The sequence below is a fragment of the Coturnix japonica genome, chromosome 8, assembly GCF_054131305.1.
Source record: "Coturnix japonica strain WE chromosome 8, WE-NBRP24, whole genome shotgun sequence".
NCBI classification, from domain to species: Eukaryota; Metazoa; Chordata; class Aves; order Galliformes; family Phasianidae; genus Coturnix; species Coturnix japonica.
This window is the reverse complement of record NC_140670.1, coordinates 7,405,906-7,432,185: the sequence shown is the minus strand read 5'-3', so window position 1 is coordinate 7,432,185 and position 26,280 is coordinate 7,405,906. Positions and strand designations below refer to the sequence as shown.

Genomic DNA, 26,280 nt, shown 5'->3' with positions numbered 1-26,280 from the left:
AACTAGTAAATATATCAACTTGTATTTTAGTGTGGTCGACTGCTCAGCAGGGAGACAAGCGAAAGCACTGTGAGTTGCCAAAATTGAACAAAAATCAAGTAAAACAACTACATTCATTTTACCTCCCAACTTAAATTATCCTGTTTCAGAAAACCTATGTGCTTGTTCACTGAAGTAATGCTACGCATGCAAACAGCACTGAACCAAGACATAACGTGCACATACATCCAGAAAGAAAGCTGCTCTAAATCAACATGCAAAGAAAGCCTTCTTAGAGACAACAAGATGCAGCTACAACAAATTCTGCCCTTACACCGGCAAACTGACTTTTTTCTTACCAGTGTTTTTCAAACTAGATCTCCCAGGAGACGTTCACAGAGTAGAAGCAAATGCTTGTGAATTTCAGGTTAACAGTAGTTCTACCTTTCCAGTAACTATTTTTATAGTTAACTTTTCATCAATAACTACTGAAAAAGATGCAATATATTGATCTGTCCACAAAGAGAGCTGAAAGACAAACAGATAAATCTATAAATCTTACCCACTTAGGGAAAAAAACAGTTCTGGACTGGTTCCATTTTACTAAATGCTGCTTCAGAAACATACAGAAATTATAGCATGAAAATAATATAGGAAAAGTATTTCCAGTGATGATAAAAAGAAGTGAAGATGTGCCATTACTGTTTCATCAGGATCTGCTTAGTTTAACACTTTTGTGTCCTTGGTGCTGTAACATCCACAATCTTCTTCAGACTACCTTGGGATCAAGTAACTCCCATGGATGCTCAAGTACCATGAAACTGGGCTCACTTTATGTGCTACACCACCCAACTTAGCTAACTCCAAAAGCCATAACAAGTAGAACACTCTTTACCAACAAACACAAAGGATAGTTGGTAAACCTGAGGTCTGATGAGGAACCACTTATTTCATACTGCACTCACTGGCACTAGTTAGTTCAGGGTACCTCCCTGAAGGGATGCAAAGGCAAAGGCAGTAAAAGTAAGGGCCTCCTATATTGATTTCAGTTAGCCTGTTCCAACCAAATCTAACTGTCTTTTGCACAAAACACTAACTGAAGGCAAGAGAAGCTAAACTGAGCAAGACAGATTTCTTAAAGCTGTTTTGAAATCAAAGAAAACTATATCATACCATTAACAACAGCTTGATATATAACCAGCTGGCACACACCAAGAAAAAAAGCTTGGGCCATTTTTTTGTTCCATGAGTTTAATACAAGATTTACTACTGAGACTTCTTTCATGAAAACCCCAAATCACTTTTTGAACATTGAATACAGACATGCTGGAAGCAGACATCACAGACTATGCACGTATGGTAGTAAATGGATATTTTCCACTTTTAAGTAGTTCTAGCTGCTCCCTTCACCCGGCACTTTCACTAGGTGACTCCTCTCACACTCAGGGTGATCAAGACAACAAAAATTCAAGGCAAGGATGCAACTCTTGCAATAGCGGAACAAGAATGTGAGCACACTATAGCAATAATTACCACCAACTGTACAGCTCAGCCAAACTTCACCTGGTTTTGGGCCACACTCTGAAATTCATTAATATATTCCTGTCTATTTTCAGCCTCAAGTTGTTTTTCTTTATTTCCAAGTCATATGTTGTGGCTGCACAGGAGATGTACATAAAGTTTTCCCTGCTTGCCCAGCCAATATGAACATACATACAGTTATGAACATATAATGTTAGATCATTAACCATGAGACCTCTCCTGAATCTGCCCTCTACACATGCACATTAAGACATCGCATGGGGCAGCTGGCCCAATCCAGAGGGACCGCTGGGTCCTGGTCTCCCCCATGCAACTGCCACACTTGTAAAACACAGAAGTCTACTTTTGTGCTCCTCAATTTTCAGGAAACAATCCTAAGCCTCTCATTCCTTATGTACAGATTAGGGTAGTCAAAGGGAATAAAGCAGAACAGCAGAAGTCAGATTGACTATCAGTAAACACCACCAACAAATTTATGTTACAGGATTTGAAAACCAGTCTCTGAACCAGTGAATCTTCAGTTCCAAGCAGATTCAACTGAGTGAGGTGCTGAAGAAACAGTCAGGAGAGAATAGTTCTGACATGACATTGCCTATACAAACGGGCAACAAGCCCGTTACTCCAAGCCTATCTGTGCACACCATGGAGGAGGTGGCGTACTCAGCCCTCTGCTAACTAATGCGTATTTTATGGAAACCAAGCTACTTCTCAAACTGTTGTTTACAGGAAACAAATAGAAGCCAGAGAAATCTTGTGATACGGAGCAGGAAATGCTGAAGTTAATGAACCCAGGTAAACAAGAACGCATTGTAGTTAGACAACCCATTCTGAATTGCATAATTCACTTATCTGGTTACCTTGAGCATTTCTGAAATTTAAAAGTTCTTTATGCCCATTCTTAAGACTGAAGATTTATCAATTCTAAGCAGAAATAATACCAGAAACTTCATTTTGTGCAAAGCAAACTAAAAATAAACTTATAAACTAAAAGGCTATGAAGTGTCATGTGTGGTTAAGTGAAAAATTTAAACAAAGAATGCGCGATTTCTGCCAAAATCTAGAAAAACAAACGATAAAGAGCATGGAACTAATATTTGGCCTTCCTCTGCCTCCAGTTCCTGTGTGGGAGCTTTAGCTGAAGAAATACCATATTCTTGCAAACACAAACAATATTAAGCAGCAGTAAGTTAGTGCAGCTGACAATGTAATGTTGTTTTCAGGAGAAATTTTTCCCATTTGTACTCTATTATTACAATGAGATCCTTTTAGTGAAGATTCATGCAAGTATTTTCTACTGTTTTATATGAAGTATACATTCCTCTTTTGCTGTTTACACAGTGATCAAATAACACACAGAAAAAAAATAAACAACTTAATCAGAATCTACTCGGTATGAAAAAGGTTTCACACACCATAATGCACATCTGAAACTAACCTTTAACACTACATAATATTTAAAACTGACATTTTAAAGTTCCTGCTGATCACTGCAAGGTACACATACCACACATTTAATAATGAAATGATAAATATTGAACGTGCTATTTACAAAGGCATTGAGCACATGCTAACATGACACTGACTAGCATTAACAGCATCTCTAAAGTCTCTATCAAGTTCTTTTTTGTACATTTATTCACAGCTAAGAAAAAAACAACCTCAGTGTGTCTCAAGTATGATGGTATGAGCCTCTTTACCCAGGTGACATACTAGTCTACTTCTCCAAAACCAAACAAGAACCTCATCTTGCAAAACTCTGAGAAATAACTGAGAAAGTTTACAACTCTTTCAAACCAAAGCAGATTAAGTAACAGAGTGATGAAAACAAAAATGCAGCTTGTTAACAAAAAACAGAGAATGACATTACCAGCTATCCACATAAAGCAATAGGTACAAAACATGGTGTAACACTTCCGATCACATCTCTCCACGTGATGTGCTGCTTGCAAAAGACACCAGGTTTTTATAAATATTCTCCATCTGTTTCATGCCTGCATAAAGCATTTGCCAAAAACATTCACTTTCTGACATGGAAAATGCACTCATTTGGAAAGAATGTCAGTGAACCAACAAGAAAAAAAAGAAAAAAACAAGGCTAGTTTTAAAACCTTGTCATTTGCCCCCCATTACCTGCCAATCTGAATCCTTCAGAGGAGTCATAATTAACTGAAATAACTTCATAGCTGTGGGGCAAACAATTGACTGTTATTCAAGAACTTGTAAATATTAGGTGGCCATGACATAGGCTTAACCACAAGAAATCATGCTTTTAACAGGTGCATAAGTATTGATAAAGTTAATTTTAAGCAGGGCAAGAAATAAAGCGGCCTAAAAAGATCAACTTCAATAACATAAGCCTGACAAAAGACAACATATCATCCACAAGTACTGACAAAACCAGCACAGCCAACAACTGCAGCTGAACACTAGAAGAAACTGTTCTTGAAATTAATTCCAAGTAGGAAACGTGAGGACCTGTAATAGACAAAATACTTTCTTAGGGAGCCACGTTTGCCCCTGAAAAGTACCTAACCATATTCAATTGCTACAGTGTAAACCAAAATGTATTGGTGCTAGTTATTAGTTATACAAATGAAATATTAAAAAAGGAACAACGCCGTGGTAAAATGACTGATTAGATCTAATCATTAAATACTTCTTTACTTTGAGAGTGGTGAGATGATACTGGAACAGGCTGCCCAGAGAAGCTGTAGATGCCCTGGAGGTGTTCAAGGGCAGGTTGGATGGGTCCCTGTGCAGCCTGGTCCTGCTTTAGATAGGGAGGTTGGTAGCCCTGTCAGCAGCAGGGGGGTTGATGCTTGACTATTCTTGAGGTCCCTCGCAATGCCATTCTATGATTCTATGATGATTTCATGAATATTGATGAGAAACTGACACACTTGCATTCACCAAACCCTGTGCTAAGAAAACACAAGCAAGCAATAAACAACAAAGAGCAGGAACATCAGAACTCCATGAAAAAGTTCACAGTTTACATCATTTACGCTTTCTAATGACTACTTCAAGGCACATGATCTTCCCACACCAAACAGCAATGCATGAAACTAAGTATCATAATTACAGCAGCATACACTAATGCTTTTGCATCTTACAATTAAAAAATAAAATTGACACCCTTCCTTAATAATAACTGTTCTTTTCAGTATATTGAGACATTCCCCTCCCTTTCACCTTCCCTACCCAGACTGACTCAAGCCAGAGAAAACTGTATCAGTGTTCTCACAGGTTTGTAAGCATTGAGCAAAGTCTAGGATGCTAAATAATCCCACTAAGTCATCCAGAAACAAATCTAAAAGGCACACATGGGCCACCAGCTGAAGAAGTGAAATTTTAGAACACTCATCTTCACTAGAGGTGCCAGCCTTACATTCCTCTCCCCACTCCCCCAACAGTACAGAGATAGAACATGGAGCCTTCTCACAGAACACCTTCTCTTAAGGCACATAAAAGCTAAACAAGTGATTACAGCCTTTGCTCAGCCATCCAAAGCAAGGATACACAAAGTTCTGTGGCAAAATATAAACTGTCCACAAAAGATTCCTAACATTCCTTTTCCATTACAATAATTCGGTCTTCAAGATGTTCCACAACATGAGCCATAGCTTTACTGCAGTGCTATCCAACTACCAGAAACACCGTGCTCTTACAGTTAAAATGAATTAGCTTTACAACTAAGCAGAAAGGGAAGACTGAACAAAGAACGCTAGGTCTTGCTGTTCTATTTCCTCTGTTGAATGTTTTGTAAAGTTCATGTTTCAGGAGTTTTTAAGCCAAGTAAACAGTAACTTAAGGCTGCAGAAGACTGCATTTGAGGAGAAAAAACATGAATAGAACTGTAAGTTATGAATATAATTTTCTTGCAAATGCATTATATGGAAAATTTGCACTTCCACATACAAGGCATTGGCATAACAAGTACCCCTCGAAGCTTTAAAGAAGCCTCTATTTGGTAATCTTAAATCATTCAGGCATTACAGAAGGATGAATGCAAGGCAAAGCAGAGCAGGTGTCCAGCTCTGCTATCACACTGCAGATGCAGTGGACACATGAGAAAACAAGTGTTCAAATTCAGAAGTCCCTCTAAAATGGATGCGTTTGCTTAGCATAAAGAATGTACAACTACCTGATGACAGCTCCAGAAAAACATCAACTATGGCCCTGCTCACACACAGCAAGTATCAAGCCAAGTCTTCCAATATAACTTCATTTAACTCAGTCTTCTACAGTTACAATAAATCCACAGCCATTTTCGTAGTTTCATAGTTAATGGAGAAATCAAGTGATTTTATATTCCAGTTTATTTTTACAGTTGCAAATAATTCACGCCTACACACAGAAATGAAGAACTAGAACTCACACTGCTGTCTCCTGTACTGATGCACAGATAGTCTATAAATTATGTTCTAATTACACAATACATAGAACGTATAAAAACATACATACTTCATTTGGCTGCATTCAAAAGACAGTGCTTATCAGCACTTGTTACTCTTGAGCACACCAGGTATATTACATGAGAATTACCATCGCTTGCATGCAATAGCATGCATTCAATACACCAGAGGCATTTCTGTTCTTTGTGCTTCAGAGCTCCATTAGAGAAGCCAAGTCATTTCTCCTACCGCTAGTTCTTAAGTTAGACCTGACTGAGCTGAGCTTGCCAAAGCATGAAGAGCCATTTAATCATTTACTTAATTTATTGGTAGTTTAGCTGCTTCTTCTATGCCTTTCTTTTTCTTTCAATACTAATGTAACTTCAACAATTTCAGCTATGCTATTAAGGCATGTTTTTCCTACATGTTTCTTGAAGAAAAAAACAAAAAACACTGCATACAATTAAAAATAATTAAGGTGTACAGAGAGCAGTAGATGGTTCTTTAAGGACAGCTAATAAAGTACATCAATTACTTGTTTTCTATTGACACAAAGTTCCCAAAAAGACACACTAACTCTGCAGTGACCAGACTGAAAGACAAAAGAGCTCAGGAGATTCACTTACCTGCAAATCTCAATTGAGAACAATAAAAATAAGATCAAGAAAGCACAGAGGCAAAGTTTGCATAGTCCACTGCATTCTAGAATTCACGAGCCCTTAAGAGTGCCAAAAAAAAGCAACATTTCCCGTTTGCTTTTTATTATAATTATTATTATTTTGATTTTAGTTGGACGTAGGTTTTCTGTTTCAATTCAACTGGCTCTAATCACAAAATACTTGTCATCTCCATAAGTTCCTACCCTGAAATCATGAGACAGATTGGCTACTATGAAGCCACAGTCTTGGCAAAGCCTATTTGCAGAGACTGAGATAAATCTTCTCTGTAATTTGCTGAAATGTAATCATCACATTTAAGGTGTTCCAGAGGAAACATTTTGTTTCAGAAGTAGATTTGTATCTGCTGCCTAAGCTGCTAGAGTGAAACATTCCCAACCTCTAGTGCCTACATACACCTATTTCCAGCCCCATGAGAGAAGTTTCTCATAGAAGAAAAGCAAGCAAGACCAAAACAGCCCTGGGTGCAAGCTCAAGCACAACCCCTCATGTAGTTCTGTGGACAACCAAAAAGCTGCCAAGCTCTACTTAACACCAAGTCACTAGCTCCTTCCGCAAAGGAAAAGAACGTGCTGTCTTTAAGCAAAACAAGCTGCTAACAGTTTGGACCTAGGGTCCAGCTGGAGAAGCGAACTGGCATTTATACCAGAGAATGCTAGAGTGTTTAATTGAAAAACAACAGAAAAATAAACTGAAGTCACAGAATAATTTGCCTAAAAAGACATTATCCTCTTAAACAACCCTGTACGAGTCTTTTGTCCCCTCCCAGAAACTGGTACAACTATCCCTGTTGATTCAGTACTGTCCACCTCAAGATCTATTATAAGAGGTAAAGCACCTCTGCATTTCTGAAACAGAAGTGAGGAAATAGGACCTAAAAGCAGACTACAACATTTGGGAATTACAGGAGACAACAGTGAAGGATTTTTATTTTATAATTAGGAATTGCTATTATGACTCCACTTCTGCTGAAGCTGAAATCTATTGCATGACATAAAATTGGGCATAATTAAGAACTAATTCTGTTGATTATTAAAAGAATGTAAGACAAGATAAGTTATCTCATAACACTACATACTAAGGACCAAGCGTTTCATAGTAAGAAGCTCCATCCAGAAGTTTATCACCTTCTTTACCAGACAGAATCAGTCTACCTTAAAATTAAGCAAGCCTTCCTAATTACTTCTACCCATTTTTCAATTTGGGACAGCAATTGGTAAAACAAAACACCAATACTTCACATGGCGAATACTCAGCTGTCCTCCTAGCTTAGAATCTCAGTTACACACTCCTAGCATCTGCCACCATTACCACTATGCTGCTGGGAAGAGGCAGAGCACAACTGACCAGGGCTTTCTCTCCCTCTCTTCCCATAGAACACCAAGCAGTAGGAAGGAACAAGGGAATGTGAATGGAACTGCAGCTGACAGCTTTGCTCAGGAGTGACATGTCTGGTGTTCATACGTGCAAGATCTTTACTTTGTACTTTCAAGGCTATCCAACTTTATATATTTTTTTAAACATCTTGGCCACATATCCACTTCTTTGCTCCAAGATTTCTCACAAAACCTTTCTTTCCCATGTACAAAAACTACTCGGCCCATACACTCTTCTGTCTAAGCCACAGGAGCAGTGAAGCAGTTCTTCCCCTGGCCACGTACCTCTCCCACGCCCGCCCAGTCCTGCAGCATGCTCCTGTAAGCCACTGCTCCATAAGGAGCACACACATCACTTCTGCTTCAGAAACATACACAGAAGAGATGCATCGAAAGCATCCCAAGCAGAAGCTGGCAGCACTGACCCTGTAGCATGCACTGAAGCTGGTCTCTAACTCCCTGCTGGCTCCTCCAGCTGAGCAGGAGATGGCCCCAGTGCAAGCTCTGCAGCAGTAACAGAGACTGATCTAGTTACAGGACCCTTGTCAGCATGCGATTGCTATTCCATGTGCAAAGAAGTAGTTTGCATATTTTAAGTATTAGTTGGAATAATATTCTCAACTCAGAACACCACCACTACACTCAGTTTCATACTAAACATATAGTGATTAAAAAGTTTAATTCAGCATTAGACATTCTGTAATCCAGGCTCTTTCAGGCAATGAACCACTTACAACCATACTGAATACTCAGTAGGATTCTCTTAGACTCAACACTCCCAAACCTATAACACAATATCAAGTCCAGTAAGTAAACACAAACAAAACTCTACAACAATCCAGCCCCACTTCCTCATGGCTTAAACAATTCCTCATGTTTCAAGCACCAGAATGACTTTTATTTCTGCCAAATCTCTGAAAAAAACATAGGCAATCTAAAAATGTCACTGAAGGCCATTTAAAATAAAGAACCTGACTGTTACTAAGCAACCCAAAAAACATCCCTACACGCTCAATTGTTTAGTGCATTAAAACAATCTGACACGTAGGAGGAATCCATGGATTCTGGACTCCAGTGATGGTAATGTCTTCCACATCGAGAGAAAAGTAAATTCTGCAGGATATGTTCATACTTCAGAAAGGAATTGCTTTTAAAATACCAAGATTTGATCAAATGTATTCACTGTTTCCTCACATGGAATAGATCAAAACCAGACTTTCGTATCTGCTGCTTGACACACACTCCACAAGTTTACTAAGGGAAAAACAGCACTTCAATTTGTTCTACTAACAGAAGGACCGAGACACCTTTCTACCATATAAAACAATATTTAAATATTGTACTCCAAAGCCAGATTGTTAAAACAACACTATTTTAACCACTTTAACTAACTGCATATAAACAAGGGACAACTGATGTCATTTAATATGGCACCACTTCATGGCAATTCTCACCCGTGGATGCTCTACACACCCAGGCAAAGTGAGACCCAATCTTTTAGCCAGGCCCCAGAGCAGCAGATGCTTCAGCTCAGGTCAGAACACCCCGATTGTATTGTTAAGTGACTAAGCTTACACTCATCATGGTGTTTGTAGTACAGGAGAGTGTTCCATAAAGGAACCACCTTACAACACAGCTTTTGATTTAATTAACCAGCAAACAGTTCACAGAATCACAGTTTCTATTCCCTCAGGCAATTCAATTGTCTTACTCTAAGGGTCACGGGGAATACCTTCAAAAGAAGCAATCTGCTAAAGCTTTCTGTAACATAAAAATGTTTCAATGCACCACTTAATTGACCTAATATTTATTTTGGAATTCACGATTCCATTTTTTACATTTCTCAAGATGCTTGGTCTTAAGTTACCAGCCTCGTATATTCAGCTGCCATAAATTTATCACAGACGCGCTCTGAACAGCACAGAGCCAATAAAAATAGATAAAATCAAAGCCCTGCATTCAGACCAAGTTATTGGCAGGAGGGGAGAGGCAGAATTAAAGGTCAGCTTTAACCACTACTCCAGAACAGCAACGCAGATTCCTAAAAGCAGACCTTGCTTATAATGGACAAAGTGCCTTCACTCATAAGCAGAATAATACTACAGTTTTAATTAAGTAGTGATAATGTATTTAAACTTTGGAATAGCCGGTAACCCTACCATGAAACTCCAGAAAAATAAAAACTCAAATGGTAAGATTTTATACAGCAAGACACTAATAAGACAGCTGGATGGTAGAGGTCTTGCATGAGTGTATGCATGTTAGACTTAGCCTATGATCTGACCTCCAGGCTACAAGCAGAAGGATAACTGCTTATTTTTTTTCCTCGAAAACTGTTCCTACAGACCTCACTCGTATCACTTTGCTTTAGTGGAAAATTGAAAGGAGACTCTGCAAAGCCTGCCGGGTCTGGCCTGGACATGAGTTTAGCAAATGGAAAATGGAAAGCTTGGGCTTCACTTGCGTCTACACAAGTTCCTAACAGGCACAAAGCCAGAAGAAGAATGGGAGTTGCTCCTTTCTGACATTAATATTTGAAAAAAACAATTCTCCATATGACTTTATCAGCTTTTCTGCAGAAGCAGCATTTCTCACAAGGCTTATAGCAACCCCTGCACACCAGGCGAGCACTGGAATTGCACAGAGCAGGAGCTTGGGGCTGCACTACAGCTGGCACTGTTCTTACCTGCCCCTCTCCCCTAGGTAATATACAAGGCCCAAACTAACATGGGGAGCAATTAATAGATCTCTCAAGGCAGATGAGTGTTCATCCTGTTCTCAGTACAGCAGGTTGCATTCGTACCTCTCTAGAGATGCAGCAACAGCTTACAGCACTGAACTACACACACCACCAAGCACGTGCTTAGGAAGATCTCCAGCTGATCAGACTGCTTGTGTCCTGGCACGCAGCCTCCTCCAGAGACCACAGGATGCTCCTATGCTCCTTAGCCTCTCAAACAAAGGTCTTATTTTAACCCATTTCTAGGTAATATCAGTCTGAGAAACTTAGAAAAAATAATTCAAGTAGCAGCTTTACTTCACAGTACTTGCGGAGCTGCTGACCTCAAGACACCAAACCCTAAAGCAGTGGCTGCTGGCCATCAGCCATTTGGGAGAGTCAATTCTTAAATTAAAGAATGATATCTAAAGAACAGTAAAAGGAAAAATATAAATAGAAAAGCTGAGCAAGAATACAAATTAAAAAGTATTAGCAACTTTCTACTTGTTCAGGAGAATCACAGCTAAAATGTGCAAAGGCAGCCTACATAACTAGTGCCCATTCCATCACTATTTGGAATTTCATTAAAATAACACTATCAAGCATTAAAGAAATCTTAAGGTCAAGCATCCAAACGTCACCAGGTCTTTGACAGATGCAGACCAAATCTGTCCTAGGAGATGCTTCTCACACTCCTGAAGAAGGCAAATCCACTACAATATTCAGGCACAGCTTCATCAATCTTCGACAACAGTTTGTGCTCCAAAGGGCTTATTTTTTTTTTTCCTATAAAGCTGGTTACAGAGCAAGCATTTACCTGGAAATTAGCACGATCAATCCCAGCTTATAACTGAACACTACAAAATTGTCAAGTGCAGACTCCTATAGATTTTTGTAAGGTGGAATGATACAAAAGATGGTAATAATACAAGAAGGATGGTGATAGATACCCAAAAGGTTATCTATAGGAATAACTCACCAATATGGATGCCTTCAGTCTGGCTGGAAAATGCTGAGGCTGGTTATCTGACCTCCACAAAGGAGCAAACTCAAAGAGATGCTGCCTTAGGGGTGGTCAGCCGTTAAATGAAGTCTAGGAGAGGTGGAGTCAAGCTCCATCCCTTCCAGTAGCACAGCTCAATTACCTTCACCTGTGCTCCCACAGCTGACCCAACACTTGCCTCAGCTGATTAATCAGAGGATTACCAGTTTACCATCATTTTATTTTTTCTAGAATGGACCCAATTTTATCAGGTTGAATTGTACATCAATATGCAAAAGCTCCTTGGGGAAACAAAATCAGGTAGATCTTATTTCTGGCCCCAAGCCTTGCAACCTTAAGTTTCTGTGCAAAGGCACACTTAATTTTGTGCTGTTTTCTTACAAAACCCTCCAGACTATTGTACAGCATTCCGATTGCCATAATTTGCTATCTATACCCTTCATCCACAATAATCAACAAAGCATGACCTCTGCACACTGCCCAACCCATTTAAACTACCCCATGCATTCCTGCCTGCAAAATCTAAGTGCTACATGTATTAACTATACAAATCCATTTTTCCTGTTTTTGTAGTGTGAAACAACTCACCCAAACTTGTGAACCCAAAAAAGAAGTGTGGGGATGACATAGATGTCCTGTTATCTTCCACAAAACAGCATCAGCTACAGCTATTTGCTTTGGGCTATTCCCAGTCAGATTTACTACAGCTTCAAGGATGGAAACACCACAGCCTCTCTGGGCAATTTATTCAAGTATTCAGCTTCCTCTAAAATGCAAAAGTAAATGGAAGTTCACTTCCAGAGAAAAGAAAAAGGCAGAAAAAGTAACTTTGTACCCTGTCAGTAGCCACCGATTTGAGAACATCAGTTTTCTTTACATCTCCTCTACATACAGTGAACAAGACCTCCCTTGTGCCTTCTTCAACTTAAAGCTGAACAGTCCCAGGTACCTCAACCCCTTCTCCCATATCAGAGGCTGCCATCCCTCTGTCTCTTCATTACCTTTCACTGAGCTTATTCCACCACATTCAAATCACCTGCTGGGAGCCCAGGTCAGAACAGCACACACAGACTTCCCAGAAAGGGAACAGAAGCTTCTGCCACAGCCATTCTGCAGGTACAGTGCTGGTGGGTGCCTGTCTGTGCTGTGCACCTTGCTTTCCATTGCACTGGAGCTATGCAGCAATGACAGTGGCTGGAACTGACCACTATGGATACATGCATTGTGTACACCCACAGGAAGACCAGTTTTCAGAAGAAAATTGGTAAGCTACTAGACAAGGGATTTACCCATTCAGGGATCTAACACTTCTATTTTACACTCATTTTAAGCCCATTAGCTGCCAATGCCCAAATTTCCCCACACAAGTCAAGCTTTCCCCACCCAAAACTACAGTATCATGTATTATCACAGAGGAAACTTGACAAGCATCCCAATTTCTGACTCCTATTAGAGATAACAGCAGAAAGGGCACAGCTCTTTCCTATGAGGGCTGCAGTTAATCCAGCAGCACTGTGGAGTGAACTGACAGAGGGCTTCTTGCACTCACCAACCAAAGCCTTCGCTTCTTGCAGGTTTTGCTTTGCTTAGGTCTGTTACAAGACAGATCCTATCTGTGGCTGAGACTACAAACACACCTCCTCACCCTCAGAGTTCAAATATGCATTTATCTTACCTCAGTCTTTTGAGAAAACATTTCCTCAAAATATCGACAGAACTTGAACAGGAAACTTAAAAATAATATTCCCATTCCAGTAAAGAGGATATCATTACAGAAGTCTTGACATAAATCAGCTGTTAAAGTCACTGAAATGTGAAAAGTTCCATTACCCCATGCAAGGCAGTCATCCTGATCTGAACTGGATACATGAAAGCACAGACATTAAGATACTGAACAAAACCTTCTGGTTGCTTAACTTAAAATTATTATGAAAATTGCCATGGATCAACATGTAGAATCTTCAAGAAGAAACCCCTAAATCCAGTTCTCACTCCTTGAACTACAAGAATTGCATGCAACTCATGAGTTACCCAAAAGCCAACTCACACATAGTAAGGTTTTATGTTTTAAGTACAAAAAAAATCACCGTGCCTTCACAGTACCAGATAGTGGTGTCATAACAAAATTAATTTAAAAAACACAATTAGTTTTTCAATGTAGCCTTCCTGAAATTAAATAAAAGCTAACGTGTCTAATTGTTTGACAGGCATTAAAGCCAAAAGCGTGCAATAAGTACTCAAAATAGGACATATTTTCCAATGGAGGTAAAGATTACAATATAACCAACAGGAATGTGCAAGCCAGCAATACTTAACTCAGCAGCTCATGCCAAACCATGATAGTCCGTTGTACTACTTAAAAAACACTGAAACTTGAGAAAGTGGTATTATTACAATTGTTAGCAAAGGAATGCAAGAACATTTTTAAACTACAAGTCACACAAATTCATTTCATATATTTATTTTTTGTAGAAATAGACTACTCAGCACTTTGGGGATTTGAAAGCCTGACCAAGAAACTGAACTGTTTTTCTCCTGCTACATGTAAGTTAAACACCAAATGTAAATGCTATTAGAAAGGTTCCCATTACCCCACAACTGTTCCCTGTCCAAGCTACGCCTATACACTGCAAAGTACAAAAAAAAAATAAAAAAAAATAGAAAAACGCATGAACAGAAATCTCATTAAGTACAAAAAAACCCCATTTTCTTTCTCTAGGAAAATAAAGTGTTTACAGGCTATGAAAATAAGAGCTTGAGGAGTTATTTCAGTAAGAATCCCACCAAAGAAAAGAAGCATTTTGCACTTCTTATAGCTCTAACAGGACCCATTAAGCAGGGATACAAATCAACAGCATTATGCATCTGTAAATTCAACTGCAAGAAAGTATGCTCATTATTCCAATGAGCACTGTACATCTAGCATTATAATTTAGATTTCTGCCACCATCACACATGAAAATCCAGAAGGGAAGGATTCACCCCGTCCAGCCATTCAAACATGAGTATCAGCATATTTAACACACAGATCACTGTCCCCACATGGAAACCAGTCAGGACCACCCTATTTAAATGAAGACTGAAGACCGCCTATGAAAGAAACGCTCACTCGAAGTCCATCAACTCACATCTTCAGGGCCCAGCTTCTAATAAAACTATTGTTTGCAGCAATGTCTCCAGATCTCCTGGAACATCTCCAGCTCCCTCCATATGCTCGAGTGGTTTTCTTCGCCCCACCACACAAGCCTGGCCAGTCAGACATCAATTTGTCATTCTCCATAGCTGATACCAACTAGCCTTGACAGTTACAGGTAAAGCAGAAAAAAACATACTTGCTTAAATGCAGCAAGTTCCATCTGATAGATCAGCAAACACAAAATAAATCAGTTATCACCCAGGCACCAGAGCTCGGCATTGCGTAACTGCGGCCTTAGCATCAGGCAATGGCCTCAAGGGTGAGCTTTGGGCAAAGGAATTTACAATTGATTTTCAATAGACTTACAGGAAATAGGCAACGCTCACCTAGACTAAATGAACCAAAAAGTTACTCGAGTATTTCTGTTACTCGTATCAAAGAGCAGCAGGGCTTGTTTGGGTCAAAAATAACCAGTTGAGCATTTTTCCAACACCAAACCACAGGCAAGGAACACAAAATCCACGGGAGAAAAATGAATCTACCTTATGTACATGAAGATTGACATGATTCCTACAGATGCTGACTTTCCTCAGTTAAAAAATGAAAGAGCTCATCAATCAGTACAAGATGAGCCCAGGATGAGATTCCCACTAGACAGCAACCTCCTGTAGAGCACATTCCCAACATCAGATAGGTGCTTCGATAACTGAGAAAACACAACAAATTACCTCAAGATCCTGATCAAAATTAAAGTCACCTAAAGGTGTCCCCAAAATGAAAGACATGTTTTAAAAAGCAAATTCTGACAGGCACAGATTGCCACATTTAGGTTTTTTTCTGTAGTTGCGTTCTTCTTTCCATAAGGAAAGATAAGGAACATGGCATCTGCATCTCTGCTACAGTTAAGCTTCCCTTAAAACCAGAAATGTGGTTTTGTGGTGTTGCTTTTTTTTCTTTTCTTGGCTGAAGTATTGTTGTATGAGAGTGCATTACAAAATCCAAGTGATTAAGACCGTGCTCTACATACACCCCACCAAAATCCTCTTAGAATCATTGAAGAATGACATAGAAGAAAGGATTATTTCAAATAAACCTGGCACGATGCTTGACAGTTAGGTCACAATGCAGCAGAAAGGTGGTGGAGGGTCTCTCCTTCTCTCTTTGTTACAGGTAACTTCTGAGTCTTTCAAAGGCTGCTGCCCTTCTTGTCAGGTCGTACCTTCTCACACAGCTTTTTCAAGTCTAATATCTTTCATTTTTGTAATCATACTCTGCTGCTACAGTAACAGGCACTCAAATAATCAAAGAAAATTATTCCACAGCATTAAATCACCTGAGTGCTCCCCAGTACACAAAGGCTATGATTAACAGGAATAATATGAAAAGCCATCTGATGAGCTGTTGCTGCTGAAAAAATAAAACAGCTGATCTGCTTTAAGTTTGTTTCTTGGAGAAAAGCATCTAAGAGAGCTCTCTTCCAGCAGACTGATGAAGAGATGCACCATAAGACAACATATATCCCAAAGAAAGGGTTCAGATTAATGGTATCATCCCACTCATCTTCAAGTCATAAAACAGTATTATGACTTTTTTCCACATCAAACCCTTATACTCAAAACATTCACCATAGTTTTCTCATTTGCTGATCCTTGAAAAAGGAAAACGATTTGAGAGTCTCACTCTAATTTTAATCTAAATATTTATCTTCAGGCTATTAAAAAATCCACCTTCGAAACACCAAAAACAATAAGGAACAACCTTAAAGCGAGGAAGAAAAGAATGAGCAGCGCTCCCACACCTGCCAATTCTTTCTGATGTCTCAGATCGGAAGTGATTGGTAGCCAGCAGGCCACATTGACAGCTTCTTGGAAGAAGGTTACCCTGTATCCCTTGCCACACCACTTACTCCCTCTATGTATTCTGCAGGTGAGTTCAAGGTATCCAAGACCTCTATGCCATAAGTGAATTATACAACATGTTTGCAGTGCGAGGAGAATCTCATTGAAGTCACTGTCCCTTGATACATTATGCACAACACAGCAGTTGCAGAAAAGATGAGAAATAATCATGGCAGGAAAGAGGACTCAGTAATGCAGTCCTAGAACATAAAACATGCAGCAGAAGCACCAGGCCTAATACTTAATACTAATAACTTAGATTTTTCAACTTTTTTCTACTACTGATTACCTGTTACATTTCTTCATTAGTAAACAGCAGATGTTGACTACAAAAAAATAAAAAAGGTTCTCTAAGCAAGAAAGGGAACATTTCAACATTCCCTCATAGGATTCTTAACTCCATATTGTTGATAACTTGGCTTTAACCACAACTAAACTAAAGGTACTGTATTCTTGCATTCAGGTAACCTAAAAAGAGCTTCTAAGAACACTTCAACAAGCCATAAGTCTTCACAAGTAAAAACTAAAGAAGAGACTTAATCCATCCAGCATGAGCAAGAATCTGTATTTACCCCAGCATAGGTTAAAAAAAGTTGGGTGAATCTTGGAAGTCAGAACCTGATGACCAAGGGAAGATGACAAAAATTCTTCCCTTCCACAATATCATTTTTGCATGTCTTAAAAACTTGCTCAGTGATGAACGCTGCTATTAGAAACAATAGGAAACACGACCTTATGAGTCATGTTTTCAGAGTCAGAAATTCGCTGTAAGAGAAGCTGTAGTGAATTTCTTAAGATAGCACTTCTCCACCATTTCTTCCCTCTCAGGGTTGAGGGAAAGTTTACACTTAGAAAAGATGGCCACACCCATCCACCAAAATCAACTTTGTTTTGCAATCTGCAACGTAACTGACTCAAAACTTCTGGGTACCATCTACAGCTCTGGCTTTGCAATGCTCTGTGTGACACACTGCTAAACTTGCTCAAGTACCTGATGTATCCGCCTACAAAATGAGTTAAGTGAGACCTACCTGGTAAGAAGTCAAGACACCAGATAAGAACTTGTGCAACGGTGCTGACATTTAATAAACAGTTAGTTGTTTCCTGATCATTTTCTGCTTGCTGCACTCCCTAGAAACTACACTTTTTGTAGAGCCAATAAGCCATAAAGTTTAAGCTTTTACAACAAACAAAAATCACCTGATTCTGAGATCTACATGTGCTTCTCTTCACAAGAAAAAAAAAATGACAGTGTCAAAAACCTCCCCAAACCACTGCCTGAACCATGTATGTATGTACCTACTGGAAGGGACATAAAGCAACACACAAATACATAGAATTCTGTCTGCACTAACTAACAAACCTCCTACTGAACTCTTACAAGGATATGACTTAAAAGGATAAGAAGAAACTGAAAACAGAGGAGCAAACAAGAAGCCCCACACTTCACAATATAGAACATCCCAAGTGAGAAGGGACCCATAAGCATCCTGGAGTCCAGCTCCTTTGAGACTGGCTACTACTGGATGGCAAATTATATGGGACTTGGATCCTGCTCAGGAGCTTTGTTTACCCTCACACGTTCACTACCTCAGGCAGTAGAAAGAGAGACTGTGTGGGATGAGATAGTGGAAATTTATTTCATTAGCACAGGAAAAGGTGAAGGCAGCTGTCAATCTTTTCAGAGCATTTCGTGTCTATGGAAGAGGCAGGGAAAAGTTACCAACACTTTCTTTTCCTTACCCACCGACTTTAGTTCTAAGTCACTCCGATAAGCACATCTTCAGATGCAGTTGATACTTGTTCCTCCAAATTCCTTATTCTTTACCACATGACATAAAGAGATTTTTCTACTGGTACCAAAGTATTAACTGATTAAAGATTAACCCACCCCCAGGAGACAGAATCTCATTTGAAAAAATTCCAATCATTGCAGTCACTGAGTCAGACCACAGCTCTGCAGCAGCCAATTCACCCACGCTTCTCTGCTGGCTCTCACCTGAGGGGCAGGTAGATGCTGGGACAGGACATCGAACTACCTACCTGCTGGCTACAGCTCTCAGCACACTATAGCCACATCACACACCTCACAAACAACTGCAGCATATCGATTAGGGCTTTATTTTGAACATTTACTTTAACAGATTGAGATGCAAGCATAACACTGTCTACGGAGCAGCAGTCTCAAAGTGAAGAGCACACTTCTTCAGAGCACCCTGACCCTTCTGGGTTGCTCCCCACACATCCTGCTGCCTCAGGGCGGCACAAGCCCTGAACTCAGCTCAGCTCTCAGGGCTCTGGGGTCAGCAGCAGGAACACCCCGCATTAACTGCTCGCTAAGCACCGACCTCATTGATTTTAAACTCATCCATCAGCCTTTAAGAAAAAGAGCCAGACTTGTGATACTATTTGTCCAAAGCCATCCACGCAGATCCCACTGAGAGAGTCAGATAATTCAAGGCACAATAGGACAAAGCACGGAGTCCCGGGGGAAAGAAGCCGAATGCACACGCAGCCAGCTGTCAGCTGCAAAGCCCCGCCGTCCCCTCGCGACTCATCGGAACCGTTTTGCTCTCAAGTTACGAAAGACCCGCAGACGGCGCTCGGGACTCTCGTCCCGCCGGGCTCCGAGAGCAGCAGCAGGGCCGGGCAAGCGGCTCCTTCCGGACACCGCGCCGGCCGGGGGATGCTGCCGTCCGACGGCTCCTTCCCGCTACGCCGCGGCCTTCGGAGCTGTTCCTAGAAAGCGGCGAGCCCGGAGCACGCTGCCCAGGGTAGACGCTCGGTCTGAAGAGCTCCTCGAGAGCCGGAGCCCTCCGTAGCGGCGGCCCCGCTGCACGCTCGCCCCGGTGCGGGAGGCGGCATCTCGCAACGCCCGCGGTGCTCGGGAGCGGCTCCGCTCGCGACGCCGGGGCCGGTTCGGCACCTGAGCGCCCCGAGGCGTCCCCGGGGCAGTAGCAGCACGGCCCGGCCGGGACAGGGGCGGTCCCAGGGACTCGGCTCCCCTCGCATGCGAGACCGCGAGCCGCCGCCGCCCCCGCGCAGCCCCGGACGGGAACGCCACGCTGCCAACCCGACTCCCAGCACCCCGGGACAATGACAAGAGGAGCAAAGGGAGCGGGGACCAGAAAGGCCGGGCGGGCCCGGACGCTGCCCCCTCAACCCCCTCCGTCCCGGCCGGGGCCGCCGCCGCCCCGCGCCCCCCCGGGCACCGCCGACGCCTCTCCCCGCCCTTACCTTGGAGCATGGCCTCCAGTTTCTTCCTGTCCACCCGGAATCGCTCCTCGCCCCACTCGGGGCTGTGCAGGGGCCGCGGCGGGCCGGCCGAGTCCTCCTCGGAGCCGGGCACGGGAGAGTCGGTGCTGCGCTCGCTGTTGGAGCCCGGGTCGGAGAGCGGCTGCTGCAGGTACCCGCTCAGCGGGTCGCACTGAGCCGCCATGGCGCTGCCGGGCGGCCCCCGCCGCCGCTCCGAGTCCCACTCGGCCGCTTCCCCGCGGGACGCTATCTGCCCCCACAGCCGCCCCCCCGCCTCATCCCAGCCGCCGCCTGCCAGAGTCCCGGCCCCGGCGCCGCCGCCGCCGCCCGCCTCTCCCTCCGGCTCCCCACCGAGTGAGCGCGGCCCCGGGCCGGCGTCCGCGGCTCGGCGGCGCCCCCAGCCCGCCCGCAGCCCGCACAGCATCTCCGCCTCCATTGGGCCGCCGGGGAGGGGCCGGGGATATCCCCGGTCGCGGCCCGGGAGGAGGGGGCGGCGGGAGGCGGGAGCGGAGGGGGAGGGGAGAGGCCGCCCCCAGCGGCCGTGGAGGCGGGCGGCTGTCAGGGCGGGGTACGGCCCCGGCCCCGGTCCTTGTCCGTGGGGCTACGGGAGAGCTGTCGCCGCCCCGCCCGCCTTCCCTCCCTCCCTCGAGGCCGCCCTCGCCGGGGCAGGGCTCGCTGGGGGATGAGCAGCCCACGGAGTCCCCTCAGCCGCCCGCCGCCACGCTCTGAGGGAGGTCCGGAGGCAGCCGAGCAGCCCCGGCTGAGATGCTGCAGTGCGATGGACTGGTAGGGGCTTTGGTTCTGGATAATAAGTGCAAAATAGCATCCCTCCCCCTCAAAACAAACAAACAAACAAACAAATCAATCTATGGTCCCCCTCAACGTGGCTGAATGTGCAGCGAAAAGAAACAACTTCATTTTGTTTGAAACATCGTTTGTTTGTCAGCGTTGAGTTGGAGGCAGCATCTGTCCTGTGTGGATCTCGACACCGCAGTAACTTCCACCCTTGTGGTTTTCTGGTGCTGAGGCTCGGAAAGACAAAGTGTTTCGAACGAGGGTATGTTACAAAGCCCTGAGCTCAGGGGTATAACCACATTAAGTTATGCATGGCGGTCATGGGGTGGCCTACTAGGAGAATTCAGTATGAGTTAAACATTGGGTTTTACCACAGTGTAGTTTGTATTGCTTGCCAATCAGTCTAGGCCCAAAACCACGCATTGGTGTAACGGGAGTGTCTTTAGACAGTGTGGGGCCAGATAGGACCGAGTGATCACTTGTACAGAGGTTGACATTTTGGCTCACTGTGTCATTAACAGTTTCCCACACTGTGCTGTGAGTGTGATTTCCACACCCCCTATGGCTGCACTTCTACCAGCCAATAGGTGCACACTGGGAAGCACTCCCAATGAAGCTCCCCATGCTCAGCCGCAGCAGTTACTCCTCTTGGTGATCTCAGCCTCCATAGTTCCCATCCTGGGACCTGCAGGCAGTGTGTCACTCACAACATCCCCTGATACTTATGACGGTGAAGGGAAATGGGACAGCTGGATCTGACAGCAACAGAACACAATGTGAATATAGATCTTCCAAACAGTGTGATCTCCATTTGTCACTTGTAACATGACTGCTGGACTGAGGGGAGGCTGAAAGCAGATTGCTGCTTTTCTTCCCTGTTCAGAAATTCAGTTATCAAAACCCTATTTTTGTTGCAGATGGAAAGTGAAGACGGTCTGTACCAAACCAACTGGGAGTCCAGAAAAAGCTGCTGCTTCCCTCCGATTGGAGCCAGCTGGACTTGTCTGTCTTCTGGGTGCCAGGACCTGTGAGTTACACAATCCAAATGTTCCCAAGTTATGAGTGTCGACAGGGCCAATTACAACCCACAGCTGCTACAGGTGCTTAGCACCTCTGAGCAGAACAATTACTTGGGTATTTTCCACTCATAAAGCAGTGAGATTTACAGTCAGGGATTCTCAGTGTGGGAGGTCCCTTTCTTTGCATTTTATCAGTTCCTGCAGCACGGCCACAGAACCCTTTCTCATAAATTAGCTATGGTCAGACTCAGCAGTATTTTTTCTGCAGCCATGTAAACAATACAGTAAATCAAAGATCTCTTTAGAAATAATGATGTACATGGTTTAGTTTTCATTAATTGGAAATAACCCTTCTGTGGTGTGGTTTGAGACCAAAAATGAAAGGGAAACCTATCAAAATCGATATAAACGGTAAAAAAGAGCCAGTGTTAGAAGTTATTTATCTATATCCTGTGTTTAGGAGACTATCATTTGTGCTGCAGAAGTGGCATTTCATGTCTCCAATATATTGCAGTGGAAGAATAAAATGTTACAGAAAAGTAGAAAACCACATTTTAATGGCTAAATCAATATTAAATGTGGATAAAATTGGGGAATATGGGAGGAAGTTGGCAGATAGAAGATCAAATGGCTAGAAGGAACACGAGCTGAAGTTGACTTTGGCATGTACAACTTGTGTTGGTCATTTTTCTGTGGCCAGTAGCTTGATCAAAGAATAAATCAGGTTGAATTCGCTACTAAATCACTTTGCTTTGGGACTGCCTAGAACCCCAAAATTTAGAGCTGTATGGGCAAAGGAGGAGGAGTGGTGGTCACCAAGAAAGGTGCACCGGTCAAGGCTGCAGGTCTGCCTTAGGGCTGCTGGCCAAGCATGAAGCTGATAGCTGGGTATCTCTGTCCTTCACAAACCTGTGATGCAGAGGTTATCTACGAATGGAGGAGGGACACAGTGTAACCTATCAGTACAGTGCAGTGTTCCAGACTTTGCAATCTTTAATTTATTTAATGTATTAATTTATTTATTAATAGCAAAGTGCCATTATCTGTATTTTTCCCAGCTGGGAGACAAGTTCAAAAAGAAGAAAAAAGAAAATAATAATAATAATAATGAAAAATATCTCATGAAGCTGTGAACTGAGAGTGAAAAAAGAGAAGATGTACAGAATCTTCATAAGTGATCTGTGATTTCTAGAAATACTTCTCTAGAGAGAATGCTAACTTTGGTTTCAGTTATTTAGAAGAGGTTTATTACTGATGGAAATGAAAGTTAGTGGCATTCTGAAATGCTTTATTTATGGTAATTATCTCCTTTGCAGAAGTAACAGCCGGTAAGATTGTGACTTTCATTATGTTGTGCTATATTCCCCAAGCAGGCCCCATTAACTTTAATTTCTCAGAATAATACCATGTGGCCTACTCTGTATGAACATATTGTGTACTTAAGGCACACCAGCAAATAAATAAGAGCTCCTCCACAGCTATTATAAAAACTTTTCCACCCATAGAAATTCCCAAGATACATTATTTTTCTAACCATAAGAGCAGAGAGGTTCTGAAACATCTTCATAATTGCATTTAATCATGGAAATATAAAAAGGAAATTGAAAGAGATCTCCAAAAGGTTCTCTAGTCTATCTCCTGACTGTGCTGAGTCCATTTCTGAACATAGATTTGTTTATCTTCTCCTTAACTATTTCTAATGATGAGGTCTCCATGACCTCTCTAGGAGATTCCTGTGCTTCGCTTATTATCAGGAAGTACTTTTTCTCCACAGTAAATGATCTGAATACCACTTGTTGCAATTTAAAGCAGTTAGCTCTCATCCTGACTATCATGGACATAGTGAATGGATTATTTATTATTTCTATCAGCCTGTGATCCTTTGGAGACTTTTATCAAGCATCGATCACACCTTCTGTCTTCTTTTCTTTTAGATAACTAATCCTATGTCTTTCAGCTGCTCTCAGAGGTACTATTTCTTGTTGCTCTGTGACAAACTCTTTCCACAATAGCCTACAGCCTTCTTGAAATGCAAAGCACAAAACTGGAGAGAGAATACCAGCTAAAGCATGAATGTAACCATACATCTCATCCCTTCTTATTCATCTCCGCGTCATGTTTGTTCTATCTCTTCAGCATGACGTTATTGATTTGTGCTGCTCCACTATACTCCCTAGGTCTTGTTCTGAAAATCTATTGTCTAACTTGCTGTTGCTCAGTGCGGATTTGTGACGTTGTTTACTCTTCATCAGTCTGATCTCCTGGACTTGTATTTATGACTGTTTTCCCTTTGGTTTTTATTAACATCTGTTTGTGCTAGTGCCATACTTCCGCATTTTATTTCCTTATGCCTCTAAGAAGCATACTCTTAGTTTCTTCACCAATGCCGTCCCCAAAACACTGAACAGTCACAGATGCAGAACAACACATTATTGTAGTCCTATCTTGTACACTGTGCCATTTTCAACCTCAAACAAGGATAACAATCCTGCATGGTGAGGTTTATTCACCTGTTTGTATGCCTTTTTTGGGGGGGAAGGGGGCTGGGGGGAATCAGTTTTAGCTATTTTGTATTGGAATGTTACAGGAAGAAGGTACAAACCCTGAGGTATGGCCTCTGCTGTTACCCTCCATTCTGCAGACTTTCCTTCTCCTTCACAGTAACACAGCAGTCTATCTATGGTGACTACTGTGACAATACAGATTCAGCCAGTGTGTCTGTATTCCTCATATCTTTAGAAAGTCATCACCTGAGCATGAAGATGTACTTCCATCTGGTAGTGACTGTTCATGACGTTTATTATTAGGAGCAGTAATGAAGAAATTTGCCTGTCTGAATTTTTCAAGGTTTCATTTTTCTCAGAAATGGACAAATACGTATTTTCATCACACAATTTTTTTCTTCCTTGTTAGAAAAAGTATTAGAGCAAAAGCAAAGGTACTTTATTAAAGCAGGAAGATTTAAGATGTATGAGGGGGTGTATGGGAAACTGTTGATCACAGCCTGAACCTCTGATTAATCAGCTGGGGCGAGTGTCATTCAGCTGTGGGAGCACAGGTGAAGGTAATTGAGCTGTGGTCCCAGAAGGGGTGGAGCTTGACTCCACCTCTCCTAGACTTCATTTAGGGGCTGACCACCACTAAGGCAGCATCTCTTTTGAGATTCCTCCTTTGTGGAGGTCAGATAACCAGCCTCAGCATTTTCCAGCCAGACTGAAGGCATCCATATTGGTGAGTTTTTCCTATAGATAACCTTTTGGTTAACTATTATCATTCTTGTTTTATCTGGGTTCCCACCTACACTCACCACCACTGGGTTCAAGAGCTCTTAAATAGAGCTCAGCCACAGGCCTTAGTTTGTGTTTTGGAGCATTTCGGAGCAAAGTCTTTATTTCTTGTTTTTTGGTTATTGCCTAGATTTATGGCTTGTGTTGTAGGTATGTGGGTTGTACCTTCTCTCTTTTGCTGTTGTTTCTATGATTCTGTAGGTGTCTTTTAGTGACTGATCACTGACCCATATCTGATCCTGATGATAGGACCTTGCTTTTCCTGTTTGACTTAAGTAATGTGGAATTGCACTTGAGTTAGTACAGGTTTGTTGACTGATGTTATGGTCTTGTCCTGCTTTATGGAGTAGTCCTGCTCTTTTGGCAGTTGAATTGCAACTTTATGTTTTAAAATATGTATCATCAGCTGCTCTACTCTCATTTTTGAATATGAGCATTACTCGCAAGTGTTTATGCTGCACACTTAAATTACATAATTATGACTGAAATGTTTGAAATGGAGCATTATTAAGCTTTAGAGTGGACTTTACTTTGCCTGCATTACACTACAACATGATATCCTAGTTATTAGGTTAAGAAAATAGGCCAATTTCATTGGCTTCTGTTTTGGAAATGCAAGTTGTGGTCTGATCTAGTGACTGAGCTCCTGGTGGGAAGGCAGGACCGACCCAGAGGAGCTCAGGTACGTGTGGTTCACCTCAGTGACTGGATAGAGTGGAGCTGGACTCTTCCCTCTCTCAGATCTCATTTAAGGGTTAGCTGGGGTAAGTGAATCTGTCTTGCTGGAGATCCCTGCCTACTGGAGGCCTTCTGAAGGTAAGTGGTTTTTCTTTCTGTGTTTCAGGGTTGGTGGATTCTGCATTTGTGCTTTTTCTCATTTTTCTGCAGCCTAAGACTGTACCACTCTGCTATTATTGTTTTAAATTTCATCACATTATAGCATTATAGTTTCATTTTGAAGTTCTGGCATCTCTTTCTCCGTTCTCCTTAACTCTAGGTGTTCATTTATTTCCACAGTGTGAAATGATACTACTTCTGAGTTTCCAGAATTTCGTTATCAAAGTAATGCTTATATCTGCTTTGTTAGTGTTTGTAACTGAATAAATCAAAGGGGATGAGTTCTTGTTTCACAATATAAGTGAGTTCTTACTACCTTTCCCCTTTAGATATTGAAGAATTTCTTTGTCTTATCTGAAGTAA

The 26,280-nt window shown here is 42.0% G+C and overlaps 1 protein-coding gene across 2 annotated transcripts in view; it reads right to left on the bottom strand.

Annotated features, from left to right (window-relative positions):
• BICC1 (BicC family RNA binding protein 1) overlaps nt 1-20,548 on the bottom strand; it is a 91,913-nt gene extending 71,365 nt beyond the window's left edge. Inside the window, exon 1 of one of the 2 annotated variants that reach the window (XM_015866001.3) lies at nt 19,962-20,548. In XM_015866001.3, the coding sequence (XP_015721487.2) occupies nt 19,962-20,415 (454 nt within the window). In that variant the 5' untranslated portion in view covers nt 20,416-20,548. The remainder of the gene's footprint in view (nt 1-19,961) is intronic. The other variant, XM_085553927.1, reaches the window with a different exon arrangement.
• Between the last annotated feature and the right edge of the window lie 5,732 nt (nt 20,549-26,280).